Source organism: Enoplosus armatus, chromosome 1 (assembly GCF_043641665.1).
Source record: "Enoplosus armatus isolate fEnoArm2 chromosome 1, fEnoArm2.hap1, whole genome shotgun sequence".
Classification (NCBI taxonomy): domain Eukaryota; kingdom Metazoa; phylum Chordata; class Actinopteri; order Centrarchiformes; family Enoplosidae; genus Enoplosus; species Enoplosus armatus.
This window is the reverse complement of record NC_092180.1, coordinates 7,685,884-7,713,420: the sequence shown is the minus strand read 5'-3', so window position 1 is coordinate 7,713,420 and position 27,537 is coordinate 7,685,884. Positions and strand designations below refer to the sequence as shown.

The 27,537-nt window shown below is 39.3% G+C and overlaps 1 protein-coding gene across 1 annotated transcript in view; it reads left to right on the top strand.

Annotated features, from left to right (window-relative positions):
• map2k5 (mitogen-activated protein kinase kinase 5) overlaps positions 1-27,537 on the top strand; it is a 50,635-nt gene that overhangs the window by 5,647 nt on the left and 17,451 nt on the right. The window contains exons 4-19 of the mRNA XM_070904308.1: positions 160-229; positions 1,029-1,069; positions 2,548-2,615; positions 2,747-2,795; positions 4,704-4,768; positions 12,419-12,458; positions 12,607-12,675; positions 13,324-13,405; positions 14,420-14,481; positions 16,359-16,407; positions 16,510-16,583; positions 17,755-17,805; positions 17,938-18,009; positions 19,538-19,567; positions 24,498-24,524; positions 24,865-24,897. Of these exons, the coding sequence (XP_070760409.1) occupies positions 160-229; positions 1,029-1,069; positions 2,548-2,615; positions 2,747-2,795; positions 4,704-4,768; positions 12,419-12,458; positions 12,607-12,675; positions 13,324-13,405; positions 14,420-14,481; positions 16,359-16,407; positions 16,510-16,583; positions 17,755-17,805; positions 17,938-18,009; positions 19,538-19,567; positions 24,498-24,524; positions 24,865-24,897 (882 nt within the window). The remainder of the gene's footprint in view (positions 1-159; positions 230-1,028; positions 1,070-2,547; positions 2,616-2,746; positions 2,796-4,703; positions 4,769-12,418; positions 12,459-12,606; positions 12,676-13,323; positions 13,406-14,419; positions 14,482-16,358; positions 16,408-16,509; positions 16,584-17,754; positions 17,806-17,937; positions 18,010-19,537; positions 19,568-24,497; positions 24,525-24,864; positions 24,898-27,537) is intronic.

Below are 27,537 nucleotides of genomic sequence, written 5' to 3'. Positions count from 1 at the left end.
ATAAATTTTTTATGTGTGTAGTACTCTAAAATGTGCATAGTCAAAATGCAAATTTACAAAAGCTTTTGTATGTATAGTATATTTAAGTTCTATTATGTGTAATAATAACTTCAAACCACTATTGCTATCAACTATTTGTGACTTTCTTTTCCCCTTTAGTACTTCAACACAATGAATGAACAACGCATGAATGGACTGCTGCCGGACCCTCTACAGATTTTTCCACGAGGTATGGAGTGACATGTTACAGTTTATCATGGATTGGTAATACTGAAAGGCTCAATACATCTTTGTAATTAATCTGTTGACAACCAATCACAAGCACAATTTAAGTATATAAAAATAATATACAAATTTCAACTGAAATTTGGGTAAATCCCTCATGCTGCGTTCAAACAATTAGAGTATTGGAGCACATGGTGGCTGGAAGTAACAATGCAGCCTCTGGACAACATTAAAATTCAGTGGCTCAGTCTATTATTGTGTTGACGGTCATTTATAAATCTACGTTTCTTTTGCTTCAAGGACGTTGAAACGGCAAGCTTGTGTTCAGGCTAAGCCTTTCCCAGATCTCTGGCATTGTGTAGTTTCTTCCTGAACTGTTTTTTTTACTACGAGTGCTTTTTCAATACTTACTTCCTTACTTACTTTATATCTCCATATAGATTTCTCACCACTCAAAGTCATACATAATCGCTAACAGGCCCCAAGGGCAAAGTGACAGAACATTTTATTGTCTCTCTTTTACTCTGTATCTTACGCGCTTCCTGTCTCACTCTCTTTCTTTTTTCTCTTTCCCTTTCTATCTCTCTAACTCTGTGATTCTGGTTTTCCTTCCTACCCACTACCACAGCTGTCTCAAGAGCCCAACGTCTCAATCACTCTCTTGTCTACTAACTAATTTCAGAGTAACCCTCATTTCATTTCATCTTTTTTTTTTCTTTTCTTTATAAAGAACTGATTCTTTTTCAGCACATTTGTAAATGGCCCAGTGATGTGTTCTACAATCTAGTCAATTACTGTTTCAGCCGGCAAGACTCCAGGGATCCGGAACATACATGGCCTGAAGGTACCTATCTCAATAATTGTTTCAGCTGCCTTACACAGAGACCGAGGGGAGGGGAGGGAGGGAAGTTGAGGCAAATGGATTGGTAACGCTGTGTTCCACTTATTGAAATGTCAATTGAAGTCAAGGCTCTCCTTTTCTTTCACTCATTTTCTTGCTCCCCTCGTCTATGTTTATGTATGGGGATTGCTGGCTGTGGCTGTCGCGGGGCTTGTCTCTCCTTTTCTATCTTTTTATATTCTTGTTTCTTAGGCTGGGATAGTCATTAAAGAGCAAAGTGTTAATGCTGAAACCTTAATCCCCCTCCAGAGTATTATGATCCTCTCATTCCATATGATAGGAAGAACATCGGTGTTGGTTAGAACAAAACCTAAGTCAATAAGAAGATGTCATTGTTCAACCATGAAATTGTCATTACAAGCCCCCCCTCTGCCATTTACAAATGGCCTTCCACAGACCTCCCCATTTTATGTTAGGCATATGTTACTATTGAAACTCATTGCTAATTACCATGGGTTAAATGACTTGACACCTCCTCCATCTCTCCAGATGATCCATATTATATCCATCTCCATTTCAATAATAAAATTACCCCCCCCTCCCCAATACTGAAAGTGTTTTATTTAATGTATCCTCTGAGGAGCTTTGATAACAACTACTGAGTTGTGTCAGTTTTTTTTTAAGGTCAAGGGTCTGTTTTGAGAAGATGATGTTTTCCCAAAAACCTTTAGTCCTATGGTAATCTTTCCCCTCTTTTCTCCTGTTTTAATATAAAAGTAATTTGCTGTGGGGAATGTTGTGCACTGTTTAAATTAGGTCTTTCTGGGCACTAATTAAAGAGAGATTCCCTGTGCTTTAGTGGACCCAACGCACCGGCCTTTTGACCTCAATTAAATGAGTTATTTTTAGTATCCCCTTTACAGGGTCTTGTCTCCTCTTTTGTGTACGATATCTGGGTTGAGCACAGAGGTCTTTGCAGTAAACATAGATGCAGATGAATAGATGTAAAGAACAACGTCCCTAGTGAGGCATGACATTTTTAATTTCTTAACTTTATTTTCCTCCAGCCCTTGCCCAAATCTGTTTTATCTGTCTCATTTCCTCTAGTGTTAGAAATATTGCTGTACTTTCATGCAAATATATTTTTGGCTCTCCTCTCCTCCCTTTTTGCTTCTGCTGTCTGTCATCCTTTCCCCTCCTCTATGTGGACACCTCTTTCTTTCTTCTTTGCCTGCCTCCCTTCTCTCCTACGAAAGCCAATTAACCTTCAGGCTGAACTGAGAGCTTGTGTTTTGTTCTTGTTCATTAGGGGGTCTGGCCATATGTCTGTCTGTCTGCCTGTCTTTTGGCCTTGACCACTAAGCGTCTGTCTGTGGTCTGTGTGTGTGTGTGTGTGTGTGTGTGTGTGTGTGTGTGTGTGTGTGTGTGTGTGTGTGTGTGTGTCCTTTCACATTTGTGTATATGTATATGTACACCTTCAGGTTAATACAAGACCTAACCCAGCCAATGACTGCACTCATGCTGTCCCAGACTCCATGGCCAACAACAGGTGAGCTTGCTGGGCCACGAGGAGCATGTTTCACTACCTGGAATAAACTTTGCTTGGATGGTTGATAGATGAATAGAAAGGATGTCTGTGATACTTATGTCAGTGCACCTGTGCTGTGTTCCTTCCTCCAGCTTAAAGAAATCATCTGCTGAGCTGAAGAGGATCTTGACAAATGGGCAGGTGAGCCTGTGTTTTGGGTTTAAGTAGAATTTGACCACTGTTATTCCCCTGCTCCTGCTCTCACACCTAGTTTCCACTGACAAGAGCACATTCTCGCTAGTGGTTGGCTCCTCTATTGATTTTCTGTAATACGAACTTGGGGCATGTTATACAGTGTGTATTTGGTTATTGTCTATTCACTGTGCCTCACTGGGAGTCTGTGGGTTCCTGAGCGCAAGCCTACAGTCATGTCTCTCTCTCTCTCTCTCTCTCATATACAAACAAAGACACCATGGCAAGCGTGTCAGGGAGACAATTAAGCCAGTGGCCTCTCAGGTTTCTGTTGTAACACAGTGAACTAATAGAGTTGTCCTCTCCATTCTCCCCCATCCCTTCATCCATCTCTTTTCATTCTCTTTACCTCCCTCCTCTCACATGTTATCAAATCAAGTGAGGTGACTTAGGGGGAAACGTGTGTGTGTGTGTGTGTGTGTGTGTGTGTGTGTGTGTGTGTGTGTGTGTGTGTGTGTGTTTGTGTGTGTTTGTGTGTGTGTGTGTGCGCGCATGTTTACATGTATGTTGTGATGCTTGCCTCTGTCTGGCTGTACAAAATTGGTCTTGACAGCCCCACATTGATATCATATCAGCCGCAGTACAAATAGGTCTCTGTCCACACAAGCTGGCTTATTGACAGGGCACTGTTAGCCTGCAACCTCATTGAGCGCCACACACAAACAGTTCATAAACATGTTGAATGTGGTGCTTCAATGCAACATGGACTGGTGAAATAATCAATTAGAGAATTATTCACTGGACATTGTAAATTTTGGAATGCAAATATAAACAATGATTTTCATTCCTGAAATGTTTTTTATATTCTGTATGTTTAAATTAGGGGATTTTCAGGACACTCAATAAGACTTTTAATATAAATAACAATAAAATATTGTTAATAAATATATTATTATATAGCTTTTCAGTTTTAAAATCTAGGTTTCGTATCATAGTAGTCGATATGTTTATGTGAATGTAAAAAAGCTTTTTTGGAAGAGATCTGAAATGTATTTAATATGTGTATTTAAGATATGGAGCAAATATATTAAGATATACTTGTAGCACTTTTTTTTCAATTACGGTATTAAGACCAGAACAAACACTACATAATAATTTGTTAAGTTATAAAATATTCCACACTTTGTTTAGTCTTTACATTCTGTAACACTTAATTTAAAGTATGTGGTTTTGTAACGGCTGAGCTTGAGGAGTCAATGTTTTCCTCAGTGTTAATTTTTCTAATTATCAGACAGGTGGTGCTTTACTCTACTCCACCTTTAGGAATTCAGATCAAATGCTCTCTTCTTCAATGCTGAGTAGTTACTGTTATTTGAGATATATTTGCATGTGCTCTAACTAAACCATAACTACAAGATTATTTGAGTGCTCTGTTTTTCATCTGAATTTCATTGACTTACCGGAAGATTTTAACTGGTAATTTTCAAAACGTGTTAGCTCGAGCTACGTTATATTACCCGCCTCTGACACTTTTTGTCAAAGTAGAGTGGAACGACGACAGCAAACAAATCGTCACTAAACTCTACATCAGTCACTCCCCCACTCACCCAAACACAATGTCCTTTTATAAATTGGACAGCAAATGTTGTATTGATCTCTTCTTCTCCGCTTTCTGTCCCTCTGTTTTCTCTCCTTATGTTGCTGAACTTGAAGTGACCTGAATGCTTGTCTTGTTTATAGCCTCCAGTGACAATGTAGTCCCCCCCCCCCCCTCTCTCTCTCTCCCTCTCTCCCTCTCATGCTCACTCTCTCTTACCGGTGTAGTTGCACATATCATCCACTGGTTGCATGTCTTCTCATGTTATAACATCCAAGTGCCATTATTGTGTAACTGTGTGTGTGTTTGTTGCTCTGCAGATAAATGCCCAAGATATCAACTATCAAGAGCAGCTTGGCCATGGAAACGGAGGGACAGTTTACAAGTAAGTATTTGCTGGCTCTCACATTGAGGCACCAACATTGCAAGGCCACAGCACAATAACGAACAGTGACACTGAACAGATACCTGCTGAAGCAAGTGATAGTCTGAATGATGTATTCAGTGATGTTGAAGCCTCTTCACAGTACAAATATTAAGGAAGAATTAAGGACATTTCAGATTTTTTCTGCTCATTTTTCACTCAATAGAGTTCTGTGAAGGAAGGGTACTCCATTGTTCGCCACCCTTCCTCTTTTCCTTCATCTGTCCATTTATCTCTCAGTGTTTGGTGTGACATCTATCAGGCTGGTTTGTGCCTGTACCTGAATTTATTTATTCTGGTTTGAAGGTTGCAAACATATATGATATTGATTTGGGGGCTGTAAAGTATGACAGCAATTGACTTAATCTGTCTGTAGTACAGCACATTACCTGCCACGATAGAACAGCTCCATCTTCTCTGGCTAGACAAATGTGTTACTGCCCTGCTAACGTTATGACAGGGTTGGCATTTGTGCTGCTCCTTCTATCCCTTTTTTCCCCACCTTGTGTTTCCTCATTCCCATCAATCCTTTGCTATTGAGCTGTTTTATTGAGATTGAAGTATTGATCACTGCTCAAACTAACCTTGACTTGACAGAGTGGTCTGTCTCACACAGTCCCCGGCAAACCCAGTAAATTTCCTATCTAGCAAATCCACAAGATTTTTATTCTCACCCCTTTCTTTCCAACCACCTTTTCCCGTTTTATGACTTTGAGATAGTTTCATTAAGAGCCAGTCCCTTATAGTTGTAGGAGAATAAGATTGCTGATAAGTTTGGCACCAGAAATGGTTACACTGCACTGGGGAAGGCCAATATTGCAAGCCCAACAACTTCTCAGTCAATTTAGCCCAGCAAAAAATCCATATGCTGTGGTGCTGAAATTTTTATGGTTGGAAGGAGAAGATTAAATAAATACAGATAGAAAAAAATCCCTGGTTGTTTGTTATTTTGGTGTTTTAGATTTCGTTTAATTTCATGTACAAATTTCGTGAACAATGGCTCAATTCCATTAAGTGTAAGTCATGACAGGGACCCAGGACCCTGCAACTCATATAAATGGAATGCAGTTCCAGTCGATCTCAATTACACTTGGGCTTTTCCTACTATGTAATGCCAAAATGTCTGCCGTGAAAAAGATCTGTTCTCTATCAATGCAATGAAATGGAGGAGCTTCTCACAGCTGGAAAAAAATAAAATCTAATTGAGTAAAACCTCAGAAAAGATATAGAATTTATGTGAAAGCATTTTTCTGTCACTTTGTAAACTTAAATTAGCAGTTGAATTCCAATGACACACATATTGCATTGCATATACTATTACCAGTCTCTCATACGCTCATACCTTAGATTTGTTTACATTTTGTGCTGAATTAAAATTTAAAAGTCAGTCGTATCGTTAATGACAATGTTTGGATCATTACAACATTATCCATTTTGTATTGTCTCATAAATTCAATACATATGTAGATACATGGTCTAAGAGAGCAATTGATATACTCCCCCAGTGCCTCCTGGACATTCGACAGAAGTCTGGCCAGTTTAGGAGCTACTTTATTTGCTCCTTCACCCTTCTAGAAATTTCCCAGTTGAGGTCAACTTTTCCACACCCTGCTGAGGACAGATAGGGCGATGGCTTTTCCTTCTATGCATCAACAAATGCTTTTTCAGAAACTTTAAGGGTTCCTGTAAGTCATTGTCCAAGCCTGTCATAAGTCCACACCCTACAACTGGGCATTTGCTTCCAAAACTACCACAGCTGCATCCTTCCTGGTCTGCCGGTCCCCCTCTGCTGAGTCAGCAGTAGCTTAGTAAGCACCAACCGTGTTCGGGTGCAGCCTCTTCCTCTGCAATGTTTTGAAGAAGGTCCATTCCATGTACCCAATCTCCACCATGACACTGAAGAGGCTGGCTTGATTATGACTTGCCAGCAAATAACAGAACAAGTGACAGCTCAGCTACTCCATCAACCCAACACCAAGTGTCTTGTGCATTTAATTGCTTACTGTAATCGTAGATCTTTGACTTTAGCTTTTGCACTGGCATTCAAACATACGCCCTTGACTAGAAAGTCCACACATACAACAGTTCAGATCTGCCCTGGCTACCCTGCACTCTGCCTGTGTAAGTCACAGTCACACCTGCAAGTAATGCAGGACCCTACTTGACCACATGGCTGTCACCCCAGAGCTTGGAGGCCTGACTAATGTTGATAAGGTACTTAAAGAGAAACTTCAATAATCACTTTTTGCCATGAAAAATGAATGAATAAATAATCTTTTTATCTATTAAACAGAAAATGAATAGTATAAGCTTGTGTTCTAGGCCTTCCTGCCTCCTGTCTATAACTACACAGGTCATTGGAGTTAGAGGAAACTCAAAATTGTGAATTTGTAACAGAATTGGTGTTAATTGTGTTGGTGGCCTTGACATCAGCTCCTAGAAATTTTCATCAGTAACTGTTAATTGCTTCCTCGTTTCTTTAATTTTAATTATTTTGTCACAATCAGAAAAAGCTCAAAATATTTAATACTGCTCTTCCCTTGGCGACACTGACTGGATTTTTCCATTCAACTTATTACAACGGGTATAAAGTCCTCTTTTCTTCTCTGTAAATATTTCATGCCAAAAGTAAATTAACTTATTTTAAGACAAAAAAACAGTGATACAGTAAGTTCATCAAAAGAGTTATCCAGTCTGTCTTCACAAAAGCTTTATCATGGTGGGATTTTCTTAAGGGTCTGGACAGGAAGCTGAGGTTATCCAATCAGGTGCATAAAGAGATGAAAACATGAAGGGTCTATGTTGGAAGGATCAAGGATCTCAATCAACCCCAACCTTTGTGTGTTGTTTCTGCACAGAGACAAAAGAAAAGAGCATTACATTAGCATGGGTTAGTCTAATTGTCTCCAACATATTTAAATGTCGTCATTACAATGTTTACATTAGAATGTTGTATACCTCTTCTTTATTACTTATTAACTTGGGTTATATCTTTGCAGCTCTGCCCATTGGTTTTTTTACATTGTACTCACCAAAGTAATCACTGAGATCTTTGATCAAGGCAACATCTCTCATTTCTACATTGTTCTGATTAGAAAAGCTTTTCTTCTTTTTTTAAACAACAACACATTTAAAATGAGAATTTTAGCTATATTGGCCAGCTATACCAAACAAATGTTGCTGTATCAAGCAGGAAATTAGCCATCTTTTAAAATACTGTACGTATACGCACAGAGGGCCTAGACAGATTTCTTGCTACCTTAGAAACCAATTCTCTGTCCTCTTCAGTCCTACCCTTTGGTCCAGCTTATATTAGGCTTATCACGTGTGAAAAGCACTACCACTCCCCACCTTTTAACCTCTTTGCCCATTTATGACCCAGAGCCATTTAGACTCAATTGGATGTTACCAACACCTCAGCTCTCCATAGCCACGCGCTGACCTAGCCATCCATCAATGTCGGCCTTTGTTTTTTTATTACACACTCTCTCAGAGGTCCATCTTGTCCACCAATCTAACTGACTCTATGGCTTATAAATACAATAACAAGGACACACAGGCTATTTTCGTGACTCATGGATCCAGCAGTGCAATTAAAACAAGCACATTTGCCTGACTGTGACTGTGGTGACATCTACTTAGACACCCATGGCTGTTCCTTTAGTCTCGCAGCCCATTTTCTCCATTGATTTTGTTTTTTCACCTCACTGATTAAACTGTATATTGAAGGGCCAAACCACTTTGGTTAATTGGTGGTAACCTAGTATCTTGTATCCAGATATTTTCAGATTGTGTCTAGAACCAGTTTCCACCTGGCGTCACAGTGCCTCTCAAATGCATCTTGAGTGAACTGTGATGGTGCTAGAGATGAAGATTCTTGTGGCTGTGTGCCTTGGTAAATTAGCGGTAGCGGTTTGAAATAGGTGAAACAGCTTTTTTCTGGAGATGATATATGTTAAACTATGAAGCTGACCAGGTACTCCTTGATTGCAGCCTAGTACAACATCTCCGCATTAAATCCTACCTTCCTAAAGGTTGTAATGTTCAATTAATTTCCTAAATAATCATTAATGACTGACGTCGGCAGCATGGTGGCGCAGTGGTTAGCACTGTCGCACGGGAGGTAAAGCTGGTTAGAGCGGGTTGGCGGTTCGATCCCCAGCTGCCCCGTAATGTGTGTCCTTGAGCAAGACACTGAACCCTATGTTTCTCCCGCTGGAGACCAGCACCTTGCATGGCAGGTCGGTTGCCATTGGTGGGTGAATGTGTGAGTGATTGGGTGAATGAGACTTAACTGTAAAGGTTGAAAAGCACTATATAAGTGAGATCGTTGAAATAACTTGTATATCTCTTGTTTATAGGTAGACTGTTTGGCTCTTTGAATCTTTCTCCAGATAATTAGGCTAAACTATTTAATGGTTAAGAGGCTGTAATCTGACGCCTGGATGGAAAAAAGTGTTTTACAGCCTCAAGCTAAATGATTATGAAATGATTCGGATGTGAAATGATTGTTTGAGTATTTGGTATCCACTGGAGGTTAGTGTGACTCAATGATGTTCCAATTTATTCATCTTAAATGGGACATTGTGTAAACTATGAAATTTACAATACAGACATAAAAAACAGCAAGTGTACAAAAGTTGTTATTGCCTATAGGTGTCGAAGATGTACGTTTTTTAGCAGCTCTTGTAGAGCCTGTAGATGGCAACATTGACATGTCAACATCTGCAGGTCTTAACTGTTGCAGCTGTTGCTTTCCTTTCCTGGAGGTCACACAATGTGGCATGTGCAGAACTGGTCCAACAATGAGTGAATGCCATAGGACACCCTCTAAGAAAACAAATCGATTGTAATATTAAATATAAACATAATGCTACACAGCCAAATGCCCTTACACTATCTCATTAAAACCAACAATCTGAGAGTAGAACAAACAGCAAACCAACAACAGTTGTGTTGTTGTAATTTATTTCTCAGCCACAAGAGGCTTGCTCTCAAAAGTAATGTCCATTCATGGCATTGAGGAATATTGACTTTCAGTTTTTTTTAGCATGGTGGGATATAAACAAAACAAACATTTCAACTTCAGCTTCGAATGAGCCTGATATTTAGCAAACGTTTTTGTGTATATTTGTGTGTACATGCAGGTCTGTCTGTCTGTGTCAGTTAGGAGACCCATTATAGCCATATCAGGTCAGAGAGTCGGGGGGGGGGGTGGGAGGCAGAAAGGCAGCAAGGCAGCCCGTCATCCATGTGGCAGTGTAAAAGTACCACGTTAGCCCTGATCCAGGAGGCCAGTCTCTCTAACCCCCAGCCCCAACTTCAGAGACATAGAGAGAGGCCCTATGAATACTGCATGATGGAGCTTTTATTACAGAGCGAGCTGGAGTGTAAATAAGATCCAGGCAATGGGGCACATTTACTGGGGTCAGATCAGGGGGAAGTGGCGGGGGGTGGCTATGTAACCTTGTCCCCATGTCTCCCGCTGTCACAAGCCTGTCACTGTAACTCATACAGGGATGCTCGGCCCTGAGGTGGTCAAGGACAGTCTGAGAATAAAGCTTTAACCAAGCAGTAGTCACACCATACCTCCAGCCCTAAAGCTGTTAAAACATCTTAACAGTTGTATATCTAACTTAGACATACAGTTTGTTTATCATTTAATTATTATTGTATAACATTTGTTGCTACTTCTGAACATATGCAGTAATATTGGGCTTGTTGTTCTGTAAGTTATATTGTGGGGATATTTCCCTTCAATCTTTTGTGAAGCATATTTAAGAAAACACCTTGTGTAAAAGTGTTAGGGTTAGGGTCACAAAAGGAAAAGAAAAACAGCATTAGCTTTAACAAACAGATGTGAGGCTTTGCATGAAGGTACATACACAAAGCTTGTACGCACACAAACACATGGTATCCCACATACACAAAGCTGCTCTTCTCATGTGTTGAAGTAGGAGTTAGGTGCATTCAGCCACGGGCAAGGTATTTCTTTCAGCATGTCTAGACTTCTCAATCTCTTCAGGCTGCCTTACACATACACAACCTGCCCAGTCAGTATTTAACATGTCTACCTCTGCGATCTTGCCCAATTAACATCTTCATCTTAATTAAGAGGCGGCAGTCATGCTTAACTGGTATTGATTGTAGCTTAAAGGAAGACCAAGACATCAAAATGGAAACAAGGCCATCAGCCTTATGTGCAAAGAGCTCTTTTCCAGAAAAGATGACACTAATGATCAAGAACACTCAGGGCAAAAAGAAACAACACTGTCCACTTAAGTCAGAAGATGGCTGAAGGCTTATGGTTTATTCTAATAACTAAACACACCATTTTTATTTTTTGTCATTTCATATTTGGAGTATGGACATTTTGTAGAAGCAGACATCATATCTGTTTCAAAAATTGTGAACCTGCTACATGTAAGATTCAATTAAAGGAAATTATGTAAATAGCTATTAGACCTTGACACAAACAATTAAATGTTTGTTTTAGTTATTCTCTGGACAGCTTGAAATGTAAATGTCCTACTAAAGTTTACTCTTTTTTTTTTTTTCTTTTAATTTCTTAAAAGAATCTCTTAATCTCTTAATTGTTTTTGACTTCAGCAGTGAAGTAACTATCAAAGATAGGTAAACTACAGCTCAAATACAGCATGGCATAGCTACAGTCAGAGACCAGTGTTTATTCAAACTGTGGGTAAATACACACTAACCCGACATGGCACTAATGGGTGTTATTAATTAAAGGCCTGGGCCAGTTTTGAGGTGTCTGGCCGAAGAGCAATGTGATACTCTAATCTAAGACACATTAATCACACCTTGCACCATACACATTCTCTCTGTAAGACCCACGGTCAGGTGAGTAGCCAGGTATCACATTTACTAAGCCTGCTTGCAAGCTAACCAGCCTGTGTGACGTACACCACCTCATCCCCATCACCTGACAGCTGTTGGACAGTATTCGTCCTTGAGGATTGTATGTTGAGAGGTCCTGAGGTATTGTCACTGGTGCCGTAAACTAACCTTCAAGGGCTGTAACTAAAGCCGATGTTTGGCATTAAGGAGTTTGATAATTAAATCATTACGGGGCCGGTCTGTGGCTGCTGCTTTACTTGCAACTCAAAACTCTGTCTGGAACAACTAGCGATAGGGCTGACTGGATCTGGTTTTGGGTGATGACCTCAGACCTTTTTAAGAGAAATGACAGAGGCATTTTGTCATGCTAACTCTACTATTGCTCAGAAACACAGAGACCTGTGGAGTTTTTATCGCACTTTGAACTATTATTGCGCTATAATGTCCTTTCATTACCCATCACTTGAACTTTATCACTATGTTTAGTACATTACATTAAGGATTTGCGATTGCTCTGATCAATATTCATTTATTAACCACATCAGAACAGTGACATTACATTTTGTTTTTCAGAGCAATGTGCAGGGGATTTTTGTTTTTTGTTTTTTCGTGGCACTGTACCTTTTTAAAAAGGAAAAAAAAAACTACATGATGTTTGAAAATGAAAACACAAATGCTCAAGTTTCCATTTAAATAAACTCAAGTAACTGCTTTCTACAGTTTTGTTTCATATTATGTGTTTTGTCCCTGTAGGGCATACCATATTCTTGGCAAGCGGGTTTTAGCTGTCAAGGTGAGAACTCCTTTCATGTTGATAATAATATTACTCTTTCATAAGTGACTCTTAATCTAGTCCCATCCTAACCCCATCAGAACTTGTTGTTTATTGAACCTGTTTATTAAAGGCTGTACCTTTTCTTTCCCCCCCATTGTGATTACAGGTCATTCCCCTGGATATCACGGTGGAATTACAGAAGCAGATCATGTCAGAATTAGAAATTCTCTACAAGGTTAGTTTTTACCGATTTCATCTGTTCCTCTTCACCAAAACATTTCTCTTTTCTCCATTGAATGTTGCTGTCCTACCTCTTAAGTACTTATTGCCTCTGGTCTTACAATGTAAGCTAGGGATACATGTGACACACGCGCAACACACATGGACTAGGCATGTGAGTTTACTGATCACTGTCTTTGAAACAGGAGTTTTTTTTCTGTTGTGCCTAAAATGTACCGGCCCAGACGCTGTGAGCATGGAAACTCACTTAAACTGGGCATGAATGCACTTTGTGTTATTAGCATTGAACATGAAAAAGGAAGTTGTGGTTGCCCTGAAACAAAGAGAACATCAACTAACCTGAGCTCAATATTTTGATGTGTTTCTGTGTGTGGAATTAAATCATAAATAAAATTGTTTATTTCCAAACAAAAAGAGTTGATGGACTTCAAATTGATGCTTTTGAGCTCTGACTACAACCAATTCAGCATGTGTGATCATGAGAAACTTCAGCTGTTGCACTTTTGCACTCAAAGTCCTGGTCACATGATCGCTTTTGCACTTGCAGATTCATAATGAGGATGTATAAGCAAATTATTTTGTATCACAGATGAATATTTTGGCATGCCCTTTATGATCACATTGTCTCTTCTCTTGATTGCAGTGTGATTCACCCTACATCATCACTTTCTTCAGTGCCTTTTTTGTAGAGAACAGGATATCCATATGCACAGAATTTATGGACGGTGAGTTTGTCTGTGGCTCAAGCCAGAAGATCATATGTTTTTCCTTTGCTAACCACAGCTGTGTAGAAGGGACTTTGGGGAGCTGTCCTCTGTCTCTCTACTGTGTATCCATTTACACTTCTGCAGATCAAGAGAACGTCTTATCGCTGTGAGCTGCTTAGCATGCCTGTGTGCTAAAAGCTACAAGGGTGTGATAAATCTTGACTTAAGTGCATTTGTAGGTGCGTTTGTATGTGTGTGTCTAGACTGGTGTGAGATGAGGGACTGTCTATGTTTTTAGATGTGTGTGTTTGTCCAAGTGTGCGTTAATGCAGTGATTCCCCTGTTTCACACATTTGCAGGCTTGTTGACAAATTCTTGTCTAACGTCTCTGCACTCTTCTCTTCATGAAACTTTTCTTTGGTCAGTCATTTCAACTGTTGTGCTTGATTACTGCAAACAAGAAATTACAGTGTTGTGAAAATTGGACGGGATAATGAAACATCAATGATTTTGACATCTTGTTTATTGTTTTATTGATAAGACAAATAAATATCAAACAAATACAATGAAAGTGTCAGCGAGAGGAATTATAACAAACAGTGAATATATTGAATATAATTGTGTAGAATCACTTTTATTTTCAAGTACATACCTGGAATGTGTCCTCTGTATTTAAGCTCTGGAGTGGACAACTATTCTGTGAATGTCCACACTGATGTGGGACATTTTGATTTTGATCCTTTTCTTCTTAGGTTTTCTTTGCCTGTTTCTGTGAACATTTTTGATGTGTTTAGGAGTGCTCATCTTTACTTCTAACTATGAAATATATTTACATATTTACTTTGTTTTTTGCTGGATCTGGATCCAGATTAAATTGCAAGCAATAGTTTTTTGTCAGTTGTTTTGATAGGTTTGGAGTGTTACACCCTGCATGACCAACATGAATTTGGCTTTGTGTTGAGCCAAAAAGGCCATCAGGAGATTAGTTAAGACACTATATCACTGCCTGAATGAATAATTTGTCTTTTACAGGTGGTTCTCTGGACGTGTACAAAAGGATTCCTGAGCACGTGCTGGGCAGGATCGCTTTGGCAGTAAGTTTCCATGAAATACTCAAAATCTTCCTATCAGTAGTTTGATTACTGAGTGAAAAGCATTTGAATTGAGAGGTCTGTTCTGGAGTTTTTAGAAACATTTATTTAAGTATGTATATATTACTGCGCCTGGCAGTAACAGTTTTCAGTGTGACCTGTTATTTGTTTGTCGGATACAGAACATGTCTGAGGAAAAAACTCACTCATATTATTGATGAAATAAAAGAAAAGAGAACCACAGGTGTGAATTTTTCAATTAGCTTCTATTTGGTGAAGTGACTGACAAAGTCAGTGTTGTTTTCCCCTTATCCTCCCCTCTCTCCCTTTCTCCCTCCCTTTTTACTCTCAGTTAAAACTAGCATTTTGATAAAATGGCCTTGATGTTGATAAATGCATGTCTCTTTTTGACACTCATTATCCTTCCCCTGTCTACACCTCCTCTTTTCTGTCTACCCCTTTTAATTTTGTCCGTAATCAAACAATGACAGCTATTTAGTCAGTGTTAAATCTAATTCACAGCTTTCCCTCCTTTCCACTGTCACAGTTGTTAATTATCACAGAGGGAAAAGCACCCAAGAGGGTGTGAGTGAAGCTGCACACTGCAGTTGTTGCACCCACACTACCACCTTTTGAGGCAGCAGGACTTCAGAGAGCTTTTGTGCTTCTTTAATTTATCTCAGAGCTTGTTGTGCATCAGAGATTGATGACAGGAGCCTAGAGGCTAAAATCAGCTCTCACATCCCACAAATGAAAAAATCTCTACAAAGCAGTATTACACATAGAGAGATATGTAATACAAACAAAAATATAATGATTGTATGGCTATTTTATGAATCTAGCCAGTCGTAGTCATATGAGTGCAACGAATGCACTTGCGATGGCTGCACAAGAGCCTCTCCTCTCTTACCCACTTTACAAAAACATATTGCTCCTGCCTGTGTGTCTTTTACCCAGGTGTCTCCTCTCTGTGAGTTGTACACGCATCACCTCCAAGGAGAGGCAACAAGGAGGCGTCCTTACTACATGTTCTAACAAATTCAGTGAATTTCTTTCAATGCGAAGCAGCAGCGTCTCAATACCAAGGTCCTCCCTAATTGCTTAGCTCCTCACTCGATCCTGTAGGGAGACACAAGAAGAAGAAGAAGAAGAAACGTTCTTGGTTGCTTGTATCTGCAATGTTATCGTTTATCTCAGCTCTCCTTTGCCGCCACAGTCTGATACAAAGTCTGCACTAGTGCAGCTGACACCTAATGTAGTCAATTTTAGGATATTTTTTCTGTTATTAAGAGAGAGAATTGTCGTCTCTAAATTGGAGGGCATCGCACTAAATATATAAAAAAAAATATATATATAAATATAAAAAGCACATCAGAATAGCAAATGTCTGTGACACTTCAGTTACCTCCCACTCTGTAAAAAAAAAAAATAAAATAAATAACTTTACCACACCCAGGACGAAATCCACATTGTTGCAAAATTCTCCTTTCACAAGAAGGCTAATCAGTGTGAACACACACTCTGGTCCTCATTTATGAAACAGGCAGCACCACTCCCGATTAGCAGTCTAAGGGCAACATCAACACAACATTAGAGACATATGTGAACTGTGACAGCGCAGCATTTCAGGGTGAATCTTGTCCAACCCCCTTGTCACTGAGGTGGTCAATAAGCTCCTAAGAGGAATGTGCCATAACAGTCAGGTTGTGAAGTATAAACAGGGTCATTGTCATTCTTCCCTACCCATAAGTTCAGTTTGTATAGTTCAACTGGAGCCTCTCCACATTAATCAAGTTAATTCATTATTCAGCCAACATGTGCTGGGTAAATGTTGAATGATGCCAAAATGAATATATTTTTTCTTTCGTCTGTGTCTTTAGGTAGTCAAAGGCCTGACATATCTGTGGAGCCTGAAGATACTTCACAGAGGTGAGTAAGGCAGCTCTGTGTTATTAAAAAAAGAGCAGAGTTGATAAAGACAAGCTACAGAGTGCTGATGTTGCAGTTCTATCAAGCAGTTTGTCTCCGCAGATGTCAAGCCTTCCAATATGCTGGTGAACACCCGGGGACAAGTCAAGCTCTGTGACTTTGGTGTCAGCACACAGGTACACTGATTTGTTTGTGTGAGCATGATAGCGAGAGAGAGAGACAGAGAGAGACAGAGAGAGAGACAGACAGAGACAGAGGATGGAAGAGAGGAAGAAAAACAATTGTCTATAGCTGCATCACTGTGTGTGTGTGTGTGTGTGTGTGTGTGTGTGTGTGTGTGTGTGTGTGTGTGTGTGTGTGTGTGTGTGTGTGTGTGTGTGGTCAACCTGTCAATCACTGCATTCATTTTCAACTCAAAACATCAGTGCCCTCCCAAGGGTCTGCCTCTCACATTAACTCCCCCCCCCCACTTCCATTGTTTTGCAGCCTCAAAAAAAATCACTTGTTATAATTATGACCCGCACACACAACGGAAAGCCTCATTGATATGTATTCAGTAGTTGTGGGGAAAGCGTGGGTGGCAGACAATAGCCTAGTCATTGTGTGTGGGTGTGGGTGGGTGGGTGTGTGTGTGGGTGGGGGTGTGGGTGGCAGTGTGTGCTTGTAATGTAATCATCAGGGACAGACCTTCAACGTTCCCTAAAACATCAAGCCCGAGGACTCTGTCTCCCTTTTCAACACACACACACACACACACACACACACACACCATCCCTTCTGTGGCAAACTGTTATTCATTTTTAACCTCCACTTCCTTGAAACCTCCAAGGTGAATTTTACACCCAGTATGTGTAACACTAGCAGCATTGACTTGTCCCCTGTCTTTTTAACTTTATTTTTCTGTTTATCTCTCTTTCACACATATACACTCCCCCTCCCCCTCCCCCTCTCACACTGTAGGGCATGCTCCAAAAAAAAAAAACGCCATAAGGGAACAGACACTCATTATCACAGTCCTGTCATTGATGGCATGTGCCATTGTATCCACACACACACACACACACACACACACTAATGTCTCCTTGTCTTACTCCTGTTCCCTTGCGCGAGGGTTGAGAGCATCCAAAAATATCAACCTGACATGTCTATAGATTTAGATAATGTCAGTTATGCCCAGCTTTTTTCTTTGTTTATTCCCTAATATAGGATATATATATATATATAGAAGGAACTCTTAAAAGTTATTTATACGGGTTAAGGTGGCTTATTACAGTCAGTTTAATAGAATTTATATTGATATGCAGCATAATTATTTGCTTATCCACTGTTAATTAATTTCATTTGCAGTTGGTGAATTCTATTGCCAAAACGTATGTGGGAACTAACGCATACATGGCGGTGAGTAACCCCTTAAGTTCAGTCTCATGTCAAATAATTTGTAAGTTGTATGAGTGATGAGATGCGTTAGCACAGGAATCGGAGCCTCTAACTTTGTCCATACAGCTTTTGATGTCTGTTTTTGCTCCACAGCCAGAAAGGATATCAGGAGAACAGTACGGTATCCACGCAGACGTCTGGAGTGTGGGAATCTCTTTCATGGAGGTACGACAATAGAAATGGCTTCATGCCATACCTGGCATTTGTACACAGAGAGAAGTGTCGGATATTTATGGAAAGGACACTAAATTCTTGCAAAAGTGATCCATTTATATTTTTTTAAATTACAAAGTTAGGCATCATACACTTCAAATAGAATAGATTGTCTTGTATGTCTTTAGAGTGGCTGTTGCATGTGTTCGTGTGTGCGTGTGCATCAGTATCTCTGTTCATCTCTCCTTGCTTGACTGACATCCTGCCTTTTCAAATAACGTTTTAATTTCAGCATTACATTTCCCGGGTCTCTTGTCCGCCCACTGACGTTATTGATTCTCCATCTGTTTCTGTCCACAGCTCTCCCTCTGCAGTATAACAAATGATTTGGACTTCTGCCTCGCTTTTGTTTGTCAATACTGTTTAATATCATTACAATTATAACAATAATGGATGAGTTCACGGAGAAGGAGCCTTGTCAAAATTATTGACATGATCTCTGTGTGATAAAGATAGAGTTTTATAGGAGTGGACCCCCTGGCCCTACTCTCTTTATATGTAGCTGTGGATGTGTGCATTAAGCTAAATGAAATGGCTTGCAGTCCCACTCAATTTGGATTGATCTTTAGCCTACAAGTTGGTCTATTTATGTTCAAGGAAAACCGTGAGCGTTTTGACGTTTTAATAACGTAATGTTGCCAATAAGCTGCCCTTGACCAAGATGAAAAATGCCCACCCCAAGTGAATTGCCAAATGTCAGGAAGAGCTGTTACCCAACCCCCCAGCCAAAATAACACACATTATGTACAAGCGTCCCACAATCCTGTCCTCCTTGTCTTTATCCCTGCATTTTGTTCTCTGCAGGTGGTAATCGTGGGGGGGTTATTAACTAATAGCTGATGTTGTTTGATGAGGAAGTGTTATCAGCAGGTGGGCACTAAGCTTACCTCAAAGACTGAAAGTCTCAAGTTCTGCACGCTTCAGTGGCTTTAGCAGCATTTTCCTTCTGTGTCTACACTTGAATTCCATGCCAGTAAGACACTGGCAATGGCATGTATGCATTCATATATGTATGTGTATACATATGTGTACATATATGTATATCTATATATACGGGGGGCGGGGTACATTATCATGAGCGCCTGTGTAGTCTAATGGAGTCCAATCAGGTAGCCATGCAAGAAAGTCTACCTTTTGTGAAGCATGTCAAAGAAATGTTGACTCAACTACTCTACACACACACACACACACACACACACACACACACACGTAAACAGTATCTATGAGGGTGGTGGGTAAAATATTAGGGACTGACTAAAATATAAAGTTACTAAAATTGCCCATTATATGCTGCACACATGTAAGCATTATGAAGGGGCTGTTTGATTGGATTGCGTTAGTTTGTACAGGTGTTTACAGATATTGTCATAGGCCCAGAACTGACTCAACCTTTTCCTGAATTCTTATTATTATTTCAAATGTCTCAAGAAGAATCTAAGAATATCCTGTAGCACTTATTATTACTTTCTTCTTTACACAGTTGGCGCTAGGCATGTTCCCCTATCCACAGGTGAGTTATTTTCACTGTTTCATATATCTGTATTTTCAGCTAATTGTTTTGATTTATTATCGAGCTCCACTTAAAAATATTCTGTTTTATTTAAAAGGAGCATATCTGTTAGAACTGATTTTGGCTGTGATGATTCCTGATTTCAAGAAAACACTGTACTGGAAATTGCAATTTTTCAGATCAGATTATCTAACAAAATTTTGTATCATTCAAGATTTTTTTAAAAATTATATTTAATAAGATGATGTTTTAAATATTGTATATACCTTTTCAAACAATTATTTATATGGTTAGATTTTCTAAACTTTGTCCAATCAGCTTTTGAAATGAAGGCCCTGCATGAGACTAAGATGTCTGTTGATCTTGTATATGTAATCTTCTGTCATATTACTTTCTAGATTAGTTGTTCAATATTGATATACAACCTTAAACGTATAAATCTACTGTTTGGGTTAATTTTTTTCCCCTCATTACACTAAGTTAAAATCCTGCTCAAATGTAATTGCCGACCACAGAAGTGACTTCCCAATCCCATCAAGTCTTAATTAGCCCTTTTAAGATGGGTTTATCTAACTAATCCCTAGCTGAGCAATCTAAATCTGGTTACCTCAGGTTACCTCCTGGCCGCATGCCTCCACGAAATGTGAAGGCACGGATTTTATCTAAGAGTTTGTTCCTAGAACTGCATTGTGATTGAGTTCAAATTATGTTGAAAATCTTATTTTACTATAAAAAGGATGTGATTTTTTATTTCTGCTAAAACAAGTCAGCCATGGACAAACACTAGCTACAACCTCTCACTTTTTGTACAGTTTGATTAACAAAAAAAAGTCTTTACACTGCTCTACGTATTGGCACATTTGTTAATTTTCTGTGTAATTTTCCTGTGGGCTTAATGTATGCAACACTTGGACTGCTCCATCAGTCAAATGAAACTTCATTGCAGTTTATTAAAGAAGCAGAGTGTAACCACTGAACCGTCTGCCCAGGGATTGCCTAAGTGACTGCTTCTTTCAGTATGGCAACGATCCTTCCTGGGAAAGAGGGAAGCAATTTGCTAAACATTTGAGTTGAATGTCATATCAGATTTTTTAAATCTCAGCGATTTCTTGTAGGCCATGGGTGTTTTGGACATTAACGTCAGTTACCTTCTTTTGAAGATGTCATCCTATTAATGTTATCTATTATGTGCTGAGAGAAACTCAAATTTGTCTTTTACAAGAATTAATTCAGCACCTAGTTGTGTACTTCTGCAGTGAACAGCCATCTGTGAGACAGATTATAGTCGTGGTGTAGCTATTCACTCATTGTCTGTGTTGATTATTAATGATGAAAAGCATATGCAAACCTTTGTGCAAGGGAGCAAGGGTGCGTTTATACAACACTTAAACTGTATCGTGACGTAAAGGTCACACAATGATCAATCTGTGTGTCTACATGTGTGTATGACTACAGCCTCAGGCATGTCTGATTTTAAAGTGCTGTTCCTTCCTTCATTTAATGCTTCCATTATCATGTTAATTGTTAGTGTATTTGTGCAAATGAATGGTTGTTTAATCTACCCTCTTTGATATAAATGGGGTGGACAAAGTACTAGAAACACCTCTCAATTTCTAGTTTAGGCTCTCCACTGTCACGCAGCCTTCCTCATCTCAGTGTTAATTTTCCCCTAACTCCATATGGTACTGCAGACAGTTCACCTGCAGGCTGTAACAGAGCGGTGTGGCGAGAGCGCTCAGATCCAGCTCGTCAGGCGCAGCCAGCCAAAGTCCTCAGGCCTAAGCTGTCATTTTTGCAGACGCTGGCACAGCTGTCTGTGCAAAACCCCCTGCTACACTTCACAGAGAACATTTTAGTACAGACTGAGGGAGAAGTTGGAGAACACGAGAGGGAGAGAGAGACTGGAAGAGAATCAGAGTAGACTAGTGGAAGACACAGGATGGGTTGTTAAAGTTGAATTTGGCTTTGAGGCATTCATGATTTGCACTTTTGAAAAGCCAATTTTAGCATTGTTAGGGGTCTTTTGTTCACCCTTTACATTCTGAGGAAGTGTGTGTGCTTGCCAATTGCTTTTATTTGTGGATGTTTAGTTGATGCATTATCTCTCATTCATTCTGTTTGTGTGTGTGTGTGTGTGTGTGTGTGTGTGTGTGTGTGTGTGTGTATGCACACACAGTGGAATCATCACCTCATGTTTGTCATGATTAGAGATCGTCTCTTTAATTTCACTTCACCACATGTCGGGATTCATTTGCGTCCTTTGTCAGGAGTTAATGGAGTTTTTGCACGGCTCGCTCTGAAAGTCTTTGAAGACACCAGACCTGATGTGATGTGACGTGTATACAGCCGCCAGCACTATAGCTTCTGATTGATTTGTTGTCTTTTTGTTTGCTCTATGGTTGTTTTTGTTTCTCTTGATTTTGTCATATTTTCTCAAATTTGAATGAATTTCTGGATGAAATATCATGTCAGTTTTTGTGTGTGTATGTTTCAGGAGCTTCCATTACACATCACTGCATCCATCAAGCAGCATAGGCACTTTCTCTTTGATGCTTTGTTTTTCCTTCTCAAATGAAATGGAAAGGAAATGGTATTGTGGCACTATGTACTTTGTGTCTTGTAAACAATGTTTGCTGTAGTTTCTCAGCTCCCCATGCCAGCCACACTGTTAAACTTTGCTTGGTCACATGTCCTTCTTTAAGAAATTAGTTGGAATTTTATTTCAGTGTATTAGGCTTCCCTTTTAGGCTTTAGATTATTTCACAAATGATGTGAAAAAGATGTTGACCCTTGCTTCTCAATTTTAAGTAGGTTCAGTATATCTGTCTTACAACCATGCTAATTATTATCACCCACACATTTTTGAATAATGCACAGTGTCTACAACCTATAACCTTGTATTTGGCTTCCCCATGCGGCTGATGAATGGTAAATGATTTTGGTGATGCAAGTCATCTAAATTTACCACCATTGAAGCTTTTGGCTAACGATGAAAAGGTGATCAGTTTGTAGGAGATCAGAGAAGATCTACAGTCGTCTGATAATTTGTAAAAGCCTATAATTTCAGGGTAGCACATCAGAGTGACTTAGTTGCTGTTGATCCAACGATGAAGAAAAGGACCTCTCACCCTCTCCCCTCTTCTTATAGTGATATCTCCACTGCCCTTACCCATAACCAAAACGTGCTTGTCAACTTTTGTTGAAATCGACCGTTTTGATCAAACTGAAGCCTTTTGTAAGACTTTTCTGATTCGTTACCCTTGAAGAAGTATGTTTGAAATCCTTAAGAAGGGAAACAGTCATCTGATCTTTTAGAAGTGTTTATTGAGTTGCTCTTGAAAGGGACAGAAATCATTTAACATCCAAAAATTTATTTTGTGGCTTCTTATTTTCACGTTGAGATATTGTCAAATAATGAAAGAAGCTTAATGTGGCTCACAAATCGTCACAAAGCCACTTGATTGGTTCGTAACAGGGCTCTCCAGCTCAGAGGAACAAGAAGGTGATGTTCTATACAAATACAGTTGTCATTTAGTGATACACACACACACACACACAGGTACAGTTATAAACACTCTCATACACAGTCCTTTACAGACGGTGAAGGACATGGTTCCCTTCCAACCTTCTGCAGCAAACACAACACCGTTATTTGTCAAACATGAATTTGTTTGTTAGTCTTCGATCAGGTATCAGATTAAATGCATTACTGGAAAGTCTTTTTTAAGTATAAATATCATATTAAACAATATTTACCCTCAGGGCGAACATGCAGATAATGATATGTCTCCAAGATAATCAGTCCACAGTGATGAGAGACTGTTAAGAAGGAAAGATCTTTTTGGTATGTGGTCAAGCTACCTAGTACAAGAAGAATAAGTGCTCAATTATGCTTGAATAAGTTAGTCTCCCACTATCCAATTTCAACCCCTGGAGCAGCACGCAATTTTGTCCTAGTAATTATTTCTGAACAAATTAGTTTTCCATAGTTGCCTTTAATGTGTCTGAATCAGGCAAAACTGGATACAGAGGCAGTTTAGGAGTCTCTTGGTATTTGCAGAGTGTGAAAACCTGTATTTTATTGAGTGAATCAATAAGTGCTCTAATGCACTGTCAAAAGACCTGAAGAAATGAGCAATTTATTTACCAAACATTATTAGAGATTTAGCTGAGCCCAGGTTTCAGGCCTTGTATCATTTAGTCCAAATGATGAAGTTATAAATTTGGGATTTTAGAAATTAAAACGGATTATCCTGATGGATTTAGTCTTGGGATTTTAAATGGGAAACTTAAATGATTTCTATAGTTTCACTGCAGTGTCAAACATTTTACGACATTATCTCAGAGGCAGTGTATAGATCTCCAAATGAAAAGCTTGTTTTGATTTTGACCATAGAAAGTACACTAAGTACGTAAGATAAGTATTGGATTTCTTAATGTCTTTTGCTATATGCTGTAACACTAGTTCTTAGCTGTTATTTTTGTCCACACCTTCGAGGATTCAAATCACTCTTTTCTTTTACCTTTAACCCTATTGCCATCATGTATGCAGGTAGCTTACCATGTCCTGGTCTGTGTTGCACCTGTACCATTGGCACATTGAGCGTGCTCATTACAAAGCTTGCTCATGCTGTTTGTAACAGTTATTCTACATCCCAGCACATCTAGATAACCTGGAGGGCAGGAATAAAGTACTACTCTCAAAATTAGCATTAGTGGATCTTTTACCCCCATTCTCCACAAATGAGAGCAAGGCCATTAACATTTGTGTGTTTTCATTATGTAAATGGTATTAACGCATACTCACAAATTGCCAACAGGAAAGCAATAATTTTCTCCTGGTGATCATAATGTGTCCAAGTGCATCATCTTGATTATGACACGCTAATTACATATTGCCTTGTCCCTTCTTCTCTGTCTTGCCCTACAGATTCAGAAAAACCAAGGATCTTTAATGGTAAGTTTTATTGCATTAGAAAAAGGAGGGAAGAAAATAGAGGTCTCCCACACTCAAGTCTGTTACTCTCTCTTGGCTTTCTCATATGAAAAAAAAACTCAAATTGCATTTTTGTAATGAAATATTAGATCATGTTTAAACTGCTGGTATTACATTAGGTGCCATTATGGAATAATAAAAACATTGAGGAGCTGAGGGATGGCTTTGCCTGAGCTCGCTGCATTTGATTAATCTAAGTAGATACCTTTTTTTTTTATCACGCTATTGATTTTCCTTATTGCCAAGAAATTCCATGTAGGCTAACATGTTTTTTCATCTCCCTGTGTCTCTCCTCCTCCAGCCTCTCCAGTTACTGCAATGCATCGTTGATGAGGTGAGTCGTCGTCTTATGTGCTTTTGCATCTAAAGTCAGTCCTAATGGCCCGGAAAGCTTATATTTTGTTTCCTAATGAAGCAAACCACTCAGGCGGCTTTGCTCCCCACTCACTCAACCCTTCACCCTATGCAACTGCCTCAGGCAATACACATATGCACACGCACATTACTGTAGAGGTTGGACCTGTCATGAGTGACACACACACACACACACACAGCAACGCAACTCTGATTTCTGTATACTACAGAACCAAAGCAGACAAAAATGTGTTTAACCAGGACTATTCTCATAACTGCACTGGGTGGCTATTTTTTATATAAAAAGGCATAAGACTCACAACACTGAAAATATACACATATAAACAAGCATGTGTATAAAAGAAACAGACCATACAAAAACAAAGATGAACAGACAAAGAAAATGGCAACAGACACACAAAAAAGTTGACATACATAATTTCATAATCTTTCATTCAAACTCGTCCCCTTTAAATAACCCAAACTTGGACACATCTCATTATAGAAATAGACAGAGCAGAGGCACATAACAGAAGTATATGATGAAATTAGGTTTAAGTGATATATCTGGCATATTCATCATCCTCTTTATAATTAGTTAGTAATATCTGATACTCGTGTCCCCTCTCTTTTTCCTAACACACACAGTTTATCAGTTGAAAAACGTAAAAAACCAGGCTACCACACACCCAACCTGAGCCTAACCTGAGGAGTTTTCTATCCTTTATCTACTGTATGGACACACTATTTTATTGTGTCTGTGTACCTGAAGGTGTAAGCTCACAATGCCTACATTTTCATCAAAAGCAGCAATCACAACCTTTCTCTCCTTCTTCTTTGCTGACGTACACTAATAGAAAACATGCCACAACACCTCTCTAGCATAAACGCAGCCCCCCAAACCCCATCACCAGCCATATCACACATTAAACATACAATGTCACTTGTCCTTAACTGCCTGTAGATCGGCCGTAATTAATAATTAAATGCTTTTGGTTGTAATGGATTGACCCGGGCTGAACTGTTCATTAGTCAGCTAGACAGAGGCATCACTCAAACAATTTTTCCTGTGCCTTTTCCTGTTCCTCCCCTTGAGGCGAGAGAACATTCTCTGTTGTCCCTGGCGAGTCTCACTGTCCCAGCTAATGCAGTGCTTCGTAGGAAGAGAGACGAGGATAAGCACTCTTTGGAAAAACGCTCAGAGAGAATGTAGAGGTTGAGGACTGCACCAGAGTATGGAAGTATATACACTTCAATGTGCAGTACAATAACCAGAGAAGTGCTTTATCTTAGTCCTCCCAGATTGTTGCCAGTTCCGGATCCCTCTGCCATCATTTTGAGGCCCTTTCATTGTGCACTTTTAAGGACACAATTGCTAAATTAAAGCCTTCATCCAGTCTTTTTAGATGTTTTGCCTGTCAGAATTTTGAAGGAAGTTTTTAACCATGTTGATACCACTATTTTATCCATTGTAGAGGGAGGGCTGTGTTCCCTCCTGCCTTAAGCTCGCAGTAGTGCTTTTATGTCATCTCAGTTAGAGGGTTAACTGGGTTAAGCCACGCTAACTATCTCACACCTTCAGCCAGTACAAAACTAACAATTAACAAATACTAGAAGACAAGATCATATCATCCCTGTTTTAGCCTCACCTCACTGGTTCAAGTTGGGATTTCTGGTTAGTATTTCTACTTACGTAGTGACACTTCCACACCGCTGCACAACACTGCGCTTATAGGCGCAACACCTCATTTGGTGTGAATTCAGCCTTACAGGCATGCAGGATCTTTTTAACCTCTTCTCAAAACATATGTTTTAATAACGAGATAGCACACTTTATTTCCAATGTGTCTAATCTGTTAAAATTATTATTATTGTTGTTTTTATCTTATATTATTGTTGGGTATTTCCTGGTTTAACCACGTAAAGCACTTTTTATTTTTATTTTTCCTTCATAAAAATACCCATATGAATGGACTAGCACTGATCCCATGGAGTAGTTAATTTAAAGCTTTGGTGTTTTTAATTGGGCTAGACACACCTGACTTCAACAACATGGCAGGTGTGATAAATTATACCTGACTCACTGACATTTAGTAAGTATTGCCCATTGGTACATACGGTAGATGTGATCCAAATACTTTTTATTTTCTTTAGATGTGATGCTTTGATATTGTGTATGACTTATCCACTGGGGATTTGAAAGTTGCTGTAATGGCTGAATGAGTAATAGGCTCCTTTGAGTGGATCATTAATATTATTGTAGCTTGAGGTATGTGTGTGGTGGGGGGTGGAGTGTGACAGTCTGCCTCTCTTTTTTCTTTCTTTTTCTATCATGCACAAACACACTGTGAGGCATTGCTGAGAAAGGCTCAAATAAGGATTTGAGTCTCATGAGGCTCAGAATAAAGACCAAATTAATACTGAGATGAACATTAAGTTTAACAATTAGAAAGTAGACTGAATAACGAATACACAAAGGATTGTAATTTTCACCTGAGTGAATCTCAAATACAAAGGTGGCTGCACAGAGGAAGTTTGTTTTTTTATGCTTTTTATCATTTTTATGTGGCACGGAGAGCAGCCTTGAAAATCATGACGTCAGCATAGATAAAATGTAACA